General features: G+C 25.0%; 1 protein-coding gene across 1 annotated transcript in view; it reads right to left on the reverse strand.

The window, feature by feature from the left end:
- LOC107436155 (neurotrimin-like) overlaps positions 1 to 7,578 on the reverse strand; it is a 30,719-nt gene extending 23,141 nt beyond the window's left edge. The window contains exon 1 of the mRNA XM_043040310.2: positions 6,941 to 7,578. Coding sequence (XP_042896244.1) covers positions 6,941 to 7,019 — 79 coding nt within the window. The 5' untranslated portion in view covers positions 7,020 to 7,578. The remainder of the gene's footprint in view (positions 1 to 6,940) is intronic.
- Positions 7,579 to 11,173: the final 3,595 nt, after the last annotated feature.

Below are 11,173 nucleotides of genomic sequence, written 5' to 3' on the forward strand. Positions count from 1 at the left end.
ATTATTAAAAATCAAACGAATTCAAACTTGAAGCAACTATTATTGCATATTTAGCTTGGTTTCGTGTTTGTGATGATAAAATCTTGCAACTAACTACAGAACTTAATTATCTACTAGAGGTCCATTCCCGATGAAACCGTCAGCTTTAATCTTCTCCCCTACGCTTTAAGCAGAACTTGTTGCGATATTATCAGAAACATAAATCTCTTGATTTATTGCAAATCAAAATTACGACTACTTTTGGACTAACTAAAGGGCTGGAATTTTAATTTCACTTTTGTCATTGACTACGATGCAAGCTTTAACTGTATCCTGACCTCTACAAGCAGAACTCAACATCTTATTATTTACCAAACAAGAAATTACTTTCAAGGGAAATGTCGACCATATTTCGAGCATGGAGAAAAATAACTTTTGATAAAAATACCGCTCTGCATGGTAATGACATTTCTGATTTAAAAAAATCCTGTTCTAGTTAATAAAACCAAAATATACAGTACTCGATAATTTTTCCATACGTAGGGTAACGGTTTACCGGAAATTCTAATTTTCAAAATTATAGGTCACGTCATCACACAGCTGATGTACTACATTACAAAACTCAAAAGCAAATTTAATCAAGTAAGTGGGTTTTATACCATGCTCTAAGGTATCATGTCAAGATTACCAGATTTTATCACATATTATTAAACTATATTCTATTAATTTCCCCAAAATCATTACAAAAGCGCGTTGGTATTCCCATGGAGTCAGAAACAATGTAAATCTTACAATATTCGCAGTGCAAATATCAATAGTAAAGAAGAGAGGATAAAAGTTCTAATTTATGTTTGTTACCCGTTCTAGGAGCCGTAAAACAGTCTATTGCCACATTATCTAAATCAAGTACAGTGCGTCAAATAAATAAGTAAATAAATAAAATAAAAAACAGATAACCTCGAATTACTTTTGAGCTAATGTTCAAATCTTTACGTTCTATGACTCAATCGTAATCGAAGGGGTAACCTTAAATATGCTAATTAATTAGTGCAGACGATATTTTAAGTTGCGAATAAGTAGTTAATAATCGAATAATAGTAGTTAATAGTTAGTTAATAGTCGAAAAGATTTTGAATTGAGAGGTATAAAAGTTTTTACATCATTTTAAATTAGCTAATTTTGTATGGCAAAATGCAAAATTTGGGCGAAATTGGCAGAATAGCTCCTGAGTAATTTTAAAAAAGTCGCATTTATTTGATTTTTCCGGAAAAAGAAGTAATGATTCAATTTCTCAGGCAACTGTTAGGCCTGCTGATTTTGCTCAAATTTTGAATTCTGCCATGTGAAATTGCATACCTTAAAAGGATGCAAAAAATGTATACCTTACACTTAAAAACGTTTCTGACTATTATTAAATAAAATAATAAATATTTACTAAATGGTTTTTTCAGTGAATTATCTTTGAATAAATGAATTTAATGATTGTAAGCAAAACTATTTCGATTCGCTTAAAAAGTTCTTGTGATACTGTGAAATACACAAAAAGTAAATTTAACTTTAAGGGGTCCAAACTTTGTATCGCTCTCCTGATCAAACTATGGGAACCATATTTCCCAGGTTGCTGCAACCCCCTATATTTTGGTAGCTGTAAATCTGAATCCGTTTAAAAAGGGTATGTTTATTCATAGAAAGTACGTTTTTGCGTCTGATTTCGTAACTTAAAATATCGTCTGCATTAATTAGTTAGCATATTTCAGGTTGCACCCTTGAACCATCAACTGAGTACTACAGCGTAAAGAACCAAACATTAGATCAATTAAAGTTATTCTGGGAGCTCCGATTTTTTTGTTGTACCGTACATATATTAGTATATTAGGTACCTATTACTTAAGCATCTATTACATCGACAACTGTAGTAACTATTACCACAACTAATTAGGCATCATTGTCTTTCTCTTTTTTTTAATTCACTTGAAAAATTAGTTTTTAAAATTATATCTAATTTTATTGCACCATGGCATTTTTAAGCAAATTAAAGTACATAAGTTAGCCTTCTTATGTATAAAATAAGCTACCTAAACTAGCACATGTAATTTAAATTCAGTGATAACTGTAAAATAAGCCTCAAAGCCATTATTATACGTTCATTTGAATTGAGCTTACTACAAATGAGGAATGTTTAGAATTTTTTTTGCTAGGAAACCTTTCTGCTTAACTTTTTACAGTTGCAAGCAATTGAGTCTATTATTTAATGGTTATCAGACGGGCAGACTCTTCTTCTTAAAAACACTGCTACCTAGAATAAAATCTGTAATAAATTTTAATTAAATTCTATTTAAAAAAAGGGTTTAAAATATCATTCTTGAATATCGGACCGTATTCTTCAGAGAAAATAATAATTTATTTTTCTTAACTACTTTTTTTTATTAAGGAATGTATTATAGAAACCAATGTAAACATTATTTATGCGAATTTAAGAACATAAGAACGTCTTTTTCAGTTTTTAAGACAAAATTCAGAGAAAACGTTGGAAGTACAGACTTGTAGAATTCTTTCAACTGTGGAAAAAGTTGTTTTGTAAATAACTAGTTTGAAATCTTAAATTTCAACATAAAAGTCAATAAAACTATTTATGAAAACTTTCTTCAAAGGTTTTTTAAAATATCTTAGCTATTGTGAAACGGAAAGTTTACTCATGAAATGTAGAAAGTGAAAATAAAGTTCATGTAAGAGTACAATGTATTTAAAAAGTATAGCTTTCCTAGAAAATGACTGCTCAAGCTATGTAAGAAATAAAATAAATATCTTCAGTTTATCATAAATATCTAAGGAACAAATGAAGGTTTTTCTTACCTACTTTTCACATTAATTCTTTAGTGTTTTGTAATTTTGGAATATGAAGCTAGAATTTTCTTTAGCACAGTTTTTACAGACAAAATCGATGTTGAAATTTCAAACATTTTCTCAGACATTTTGAAGCTTCTTTGGAAAAGTTGGCTTATTGCTTGTTATCTTCAGATCCAGCATATATTTTATAACGTTGTAATCTATGTACATAAACTTCAGTTCGAACTAAGGCATGTTTTTCATGTTTCATGAAAATATGAGCATTTTTTTTATGAAATAACCCGGTTTTTTTAATTTTTTCCAATGCAGTGAAAATCTCTCAGATATTTCTTCGCAAGTAATATTTTGAGAAACTTCACTTTCAAAAGACAAAACCACCATTCAGAAAGAACAATTACTTGAAGCATCATAAATTATTTTTCAAGAAAAAAAAGATTATCTGATTCACCAATTTATCTCACCCATGAAAAATTAAAAACTCTTATTTTTGAAGTTTTGTTTGCGTGTTGAAGTTTGAAAATTATCAGTGGATATCTGGTTTAAAAGAGAATAGACTAAATATTACCTATGATAAACGCCACCAGATAATATTTTACAATAATCCAATATGGATTAGTATAAAATTATTTAAAAAATAAAATAGAAAAGTAATGGAATGTTGATATTCATTCAGCTCAGAATTTATAAAGGTAGTGCTTTGCAAGTTTTCTTTAATTAAAAAATTATCTCATCGCAACTATAAATGGACCTATTTCGAATATCCTATATTAAACATCATTATTGCACGTTAATTTATTTTATGATTTTATTGATTCAACATTAATTTTTTTTTAATTTCAAAACCTAATCCCAATAGCTGTTTAAAAAAAGCAGCATAAAGTGCCAGAATAGGATGCTCTTTTAATATTAAGGAAAGGAAATTTAAAGCGATTTAAATTAAGTAAATATTATATAAACACAAATGAATTTGCTATTATTTTTCAGGCATATTATTGTACGTATTTTATTACGTTACGCTTGATATTCATTTATTCTGTACACTTTGGACTAACCATAACATAATGTGCATCAGTAGCGTAGAAGTTTTTAAAGCCCATATGATTAAATATATTCATTATTTTGAGAAGTTCAACTCAACTGCTCAAACGATTTAATAATTTTTAGTAAAACAATAAAAATAAAATAAAATAAAATAAGCAACTTAAAACAAAAATTGAATGCCTTCATAATAATTATAAAATTATTTTTAAATACATTTCATTTTAAGGCTAAAACGAATAAAATTTCAATTAAAGAAAAAAAAATTGATTTAATTTTATTAGCTGTGATAAAAAACAGTTGTTATAAAGTAATTTAATAACTTTCTAAACTAACAATCAATTTAAACTAATTTTTTTTCTCATGCAAATTTTTATCTTAATTGATATTATTGAAATATGTCATAAATATAATCGATATCACTGATATATAAATATAATACGTTGTAGTAGATATCACTAAAATATATAATGCTTTAGCTTTAATTTTAAAGAGTAAGAATATGCAAAAAATTTAGCTCTTGTTTGAGTTATAACTATTCAAGAAATAAAACCCATTGATTTTCCATAATATTAGGTTTCATTAATCATAATATCAATTTATTGCCTTATTTCTTTAAGCCATATGTAATATATAATAATAAGCAATATATAATAATAAGCAATAAGTAATAATAAGCAATACATAACAATAAGCAATACATAATAATGAAGAGTGTTATATCTTTTTATTTAATATTATTAATAACATATTTTATTTTTACGGATCAAATTTTTGACTTTTTAAGTACATTTCACTGTGCTTAGCACTATAGTTTAATTGTTAATTGCTTAAGATTAACTAGAGGATTTTTAACTAGTAAAATATTTACTAATTATTAAATTGCCTAATTAGTTTAAAAAGTTGAATAATTATGTTAATTTCTATTGGATGTTAAGTACATGTCTAAAAAATACTTATATGTAATGATAAAAGTATTGTGTAAATAGTTTCTTAAAAACAGTTTTTTAATTATTATTAATTATTAATTATAACAAATTTTAANGTAAATTTGTCAAAAAAGACATTTTGATAAAAATGACATTTACTACTTTTTCATTGCAAATTTTACTTCTGAACAAATATTTCTTGTTTTTAATATAAATACCTATAAATATTGTCTAATGAAATAGTTTAATAATTATATACTTCAAATTTCTTTAAAGAAATTAACAAAATATTTAACTAATTTAAAATTAATTTTAAACTAAACTAATTTTAACAGTTACCTACATTCAAAAAAAGGTAAACAAAGGGGTGTGGTCAAAACTGAAATGGTCATAACTTCATCAGTTTTGCTCTTATTCCAGAATTTTTTTTTTTAAATGTTCAGTTAAATGCCAAGATTTCAGAAATATAAAATGTAAAATATCGATTTTTTGACAAATTTTTGCTTCTTTGAAAGTCCCTTGTCACCTTGTAAATATTATATAAACACAAATGAATTTGCTTATTATTTTTTGGGCATATTATTGTATGTATTTTATTACGTTGCGTTTGTTATTTATCTATTCTGTGCACTTTGGACTAACCATAATATAATCGTGCATCAGTAGAGTAGAAGTTTTTAAGCCTATATGATTAAATATATTAATTATTTTGAGAAGTTTAACTCAACTGGTCAAACAATTTAATAATTTTTAGTAAAACAATAAAAAATAAATAAAATAAAATGAGCAAATTAAAACAAAATTTGAATGTTTCATAATAATTATAAAATTATTTTTAAATGCATTTCATTTTAAGGATAAAACGGATAAAATTTCAATCAAAGAAAAAAATTGTGATTTGTTTTTATTAGTTGTGATAAAATACAGTTGTTAAAAATTAATTTAATAAGATTATGCAAAGCAGAACTTTAAAACTAACAAACAATTCAAACTAATTTTTTTTCGCAAACAAGTTTTTATCTTAATTGATATTATTGAAATATGTCATATATATAATCGATATCACTGATATATAAATATAATATGTTGTGGTAGATATCACTAAAATATATAATGCTTTAGCTTTAATTTTAAAGAGCAAGAATACGCAAAAAATTTAGCTCTTGTTTGAGTAATGACTAATCCAAGAAATAAAACCCATTAATTTCTCGTAATATTTGGTTTTATTGATCATAATATCAATTTATAGCCTAATTTCTTTAAGCCATATGTAATATATAATAATAAGCAATATATAATAATAAGCAATACATAATAATAAAGAGTGTTCTATCGTTTTTTAATATTATTAATAACATATTTTATTTTTACAGATCAAATTTTTGACTTTTTAAGTATATTTCACTGTGCTTAGCTCTATAGTTTAATTGTTAATTGTTTAAGATTAACTAGAAGATTTTTAATTAGTAAAATATTTACTAATTATTAAATTGCCTAATTAGTATAAAAAGTTTAATAATTGTGTTAATTTCTATTGGATGTTAAGTCTAAACAATACTTATATGTAAAGATAAAAGCATTGTGTAAATGGTTTCTTAAAAGTAATATTTTTTATTATATATTTTTTTTCAATTTAAAAATTAAATATGTTTACAAATTTTATTAAAAGATAAAGATATTTTTAAAAAAGATAAAAATTGATAATTGCTATAACTGGTTGATTATTGTTTACAGGTAAAACAATCCCTGCGGTAAAATTATGAATTTAATAAAAACAAGTTAAGTAACGCATATTAAAAATAAATTTAGTGTCAAAAGATTAGAATAAAATAGTGCCTTTAAAATATTAGTGATGCGATAAAACAAATCACAATAAAGCAGAACTTTTTTCAAACAAAAATCATATAACAATACCAAATTTCTAAAATTTCTCTTAATACTGTTTTGTTTTTTATGATTTAATTTCTTGGAGTACAATACTTGAAGTTTTATTTTTTTTAATACACAGTCTTTAAACTTATTAAAATTAATTGTTGATTACTTAAATGCACTAACATTAATTTATGATTAAAATCAGATAAGAAAATATATGATTTTAATATTAATGACATATAGTATCAGATAAGAATATATCAAGATTGACTTACCGCTGCTTATAATACCAAAAAGTATTGTAACATAAAAATTATGAAGTCCATAATATTGACAGAAGGATTCAAGGATCATATTGGAGGAGGATTCTTGTTGATTTTCAAAATCCAATTTAATGTCTTTGTGTCATAATTGTATCCAAACAAAAGTACACTCTTAGTTATTATCATGAATAATCATATGTTGATCGTAAAACTGAACTTGCAAGTTTATCATTCTTTATTACGTTTTACAGAAATTTTTTTTTACAAGTTCACAATTTTGATGTTATGAATATTATAATAATTAAAAACAGCTATTTTTAACAATTTCAATTTTGATAGTTCATTTTTTATTATGGGATAATTTAATTTTGAATTTTTGTTTTTAAGTTTGTAACTGTCATCAAAATGCTTACAAATATTCAAATTTCATAAAAAAATTATTTAATAAATCTTCATATTAGTTAAAAAACTAAGTAGCTAACCATGAGATTTATTATTTAGAATCATTTAAAACTTTTTCAAACTTGCGCATGTAAAACTGGGAAAATTCTGGAAGAAATTGCGGCTTTCTTTATTCTTTTCTTACGTTACGGAGTGCGAAAACAAATGCTGAAGAATTTATCCGAGTGGTTCGATAGCGCAGGATAAGTGGTGAATTCGGAAGATGCACGTGCTTATATGTTCATCGTCTGAAAGATGGCGTCTGCGCAATGGAATTCCAAAACGATATTTTACTTTGATCAATGTTTTCACTGTGGTTTCAATTGTTTCATGCAGATTGCTTAATTTAAGTCCTTTATATTTATAGTATTTTAATATGAGTTCACTGTGTGTTTCTGATTTAACCCATATTTTTAAACTAAAAAAGTTAGAAGTAGAATATGTACTATGAATCAGTAAATCATGAATGAGTATTGGTTTCAGCAAATTTAACTAAACTTAACTTGCTATTTTAACTGTTGATTTTTACTCATAATTTTAAACTATCTGGTACAAATGCAAAAGCTTAAATAATTATTCTAACTTCAGTAAATATTTTAACTAATATATATTACTTCTCATTTCACAAATTTATGAAAGAATTATTTTTTTTAGATATTAATTAATCAATTCGTTTTTTTGTTACATTCATTTCTTTTATTCAAAATTTTTAAATTTGTTTTATTTTTAGAATTAACTTAATATTAATTAATTAGAATTAATATATTAATAGATAGAATAATAGATAGAATAATAGATTAATATATTGAATNTATATATATATATATTATTTTACTTTTTTCGTTAAATTGCAAGCATAAACTCTTTACTGCATAGATAAAAAAAATGTATGCCATAAGTGGTCATAATTATTAATATATTCGAAATTAAATTACGTAAGGTACAAATAATTTATCTTTAAACTAATTGCATAATAACAATCAATCTAGGGTAGAGAGGGGTTAGCGTGAAAAAAATGAAATATTACTGTTATTTATCACTCAAAAAATCATCTCAAAAAATTATGGCAGACTGGTGAAACTGCAATACTCCTTCATATGTAGTTTCAATACGTAACTCCAAATGGCTATGTAGTAAATAAGCAAATAAGATTTTATAAGGTGGAAGAGTAATTTCTAAATTTTGTTTCAATTGCAACTCTAGATTTTTTATTCTTTGCTTTTATAAATATGAGTTATTATGCTATAGATGACTATACTAATTACAAATTTTAAAAGTGATTATTGAAATGCCTTTCTTTAAATAACAGATTAACATTATAGAATAATTAATATTTATAGAACTAGTGATTACACGACGCTTGTATGGACACACAATTGTGAGGTTAGTATGGAGTTTTAGAGGTAGTGAAATTACCATAATTTTATCAGTAATTTCTTTAATGTCATCAGGATTTAAAAATACCACTTTATTGTTAAGAGATCCAGCAGCACGCATGTCATTACAAATAAGATTTCGTTGCTTGTAACGAAAGTAAAAGTAAAAAGTGCGTACATTTACTTGTACTTCATTACTTTTTAAATTTAGTACTTTAAATAATCTTTTGTAGCTTTATTTTTGAAAAAGTACAAGTACTTACAAGGAAAATGTCGGAAGAAATCGTTACTTGTTTCTGAAATTTTTTAAAAATATTCCTAAAAAAACTCTTTTTTTTTAAATCAATTATTTTTTTAATGCACAAATTTATTGTATTATATATTCTTCAACACATAATTTATTCTTCCAAACACCTTTAATAATTGCATTTTCCTGAAAGAGAGAGGACGGCCCCTTTAAACACTCAATGATGCTTTTGAGAAAGTTATAAATAAATTATCGAAATAAACAATGATGAAATATTCCAATAGTATCGAAACAAGCATTTTCTATTTTCGGTGCTGTAATGGAATTATTCAACTCTAAAGGTTCCAAAGAAACAGTTTGAGAATGAAAAAATGTGCATTTAAACATGGTAAATTAATAATTCATGTCTAATATTTTCAGAAAGTTTGTGTATCCAAACTTTAAGTATTTGGAGACAATAATTATTCTGACAACGGTGCACCATCTACTTTGACGCCATGTCCTGAATGAATTATCTCTGTGTGTATGTGAATTTTGGTAGCTTAAATCCATAAATGATGTTTTCTTTCTGGAAATATTTCTTAGTAGGGATAAGAAATACAAGGTTTGGAAAAGCAAACTATTGATGGTCTTATGAATTCGAATTGGTGGTGGTATCATTTTTCTTTCACCAATTCAAGGTATCTTTGTCTTATTGAAGTATTTGGACCTTTTATTACGCACGAAGCTCTTAACTGATTAGTATAGGTTGAGGTTCCGTGTTCATGTCGTGTAGTTTAGTTTGATTTGAGACAAAGAACGGGAGAAGAGTACCTTGCAAAAAGAAGGTAATATTAAAAAATTTAAATGTTTTCCATTTAAAAAAGACCTTAATTCATTTATTAATTTTGGCAGGCAATATTTTTGTCAACCACAGGTGTGTTTTGTTTTAAATAATTTCAGTGTATTATTTGATGTTACTGAACAAAACAATTTTCGCATAAAATTTAAACTTTTTTAGCATTTAAGTTTCAAGTTATAAAAATTGTGACTCGTTTAATTACAATGCAGTATGTATAAAAAGTAAGCTTTAGAGTAAGCTATTTCATTGATTTTGAATGAAATATTTTCTTTCTGAGCTAAATGTTTATTTGTGAGGGGATTTAATACAAAATATCTATGACAAAAATTTAAAAAAAAGCAATTTTTAAAATTCAAGAATTATTTTTTTTTTAATTTTATAAAAACGAACTTTAAGTTTCGATATCACGGGTTTCAAGGCATTACCTGGATAGAAATACAAATTTCTGATTTTTTTTACTTATTTTTTTAAGCAAAAATTATAATGCTTATCAAATTTGATCAGCAAATTAATGCAAATTCCGATAGTAAAACAAAATTTCTAACGATTTTGCAGTTCTAAAATGAACATTAATTAAATCTCTTCTTTATATACACACATTACATTTTGAATTCTGGTTTGGTTTTTGGATATTTTTAACGTTCTCTATTTTATTGAATTTTGTAGCATTTTTATGTATTTTAAAGTTTATACATTTAAATTTAATGTATTTCAAATTTAAAAAGTATTTTTCTTGTATTTTTTTAATGAAATTTAAGGTTACTTTTGATTTCCTCGATATGTACTTAAGCGTTTCTCTTTTTTTCGTTTTTGACTCCTACTTTTACTTGTATCGTTACTTCTTAAAACCAATTTTTTTTACTCATTACTTTTGCTTAAAGTATTTGTACTTTTAATCGCTACTTTTTAAATGTAACATTCCTATGTATGTCTAGTAGTCCCCAGTTGACACCCAGGCATATTTTGTAAAATATATAATGTAACGAATAACGAAACAAAATTATGATCAGTGGTGATCATAAAATTATTCAATAATCGAATTTTATGTTATTTTCGTTATCAATATTAAAAGATTTCTAAGAACTTTAGGGAACTTTGATAAAATGTTTACATTTGATGAATTTTGGAATCCTACAATTTTACATTAGAATCCTCGAATGTAAAATTGTATATTTCTACAGCTTGGAATTGTAGATTCCTATTGTATTTGTAGCGTCAGTGTAATAAAAATTATACTAAAAAAGTATGGTTGGAACTACCAGAATATTGTAAAATTTACTATGCTTCTAGCTCTATGGTTACACCAAAAAGCTCGGTAATTTTTACCAAAGATTTTTGGT

The sequence above is a fragment of the Parasteatoda tepidariorum genome, chromosome 5, assembly GCF_043381705.1.
Source record: "Parasteatoda tepidariorum isolate YZ-2023 chromosome 5, CAS_Ptep_4.0, whole genome shotgun sequence".
In the NCBI taxonomy this organism is placed as follows: domain Eukaryota; kingdom Metazoa; phylum Arthropoda; class Arachnida; order Araneae; family Theridiidae; genus Parasteatoda; species Parasteatoda tepidariorum.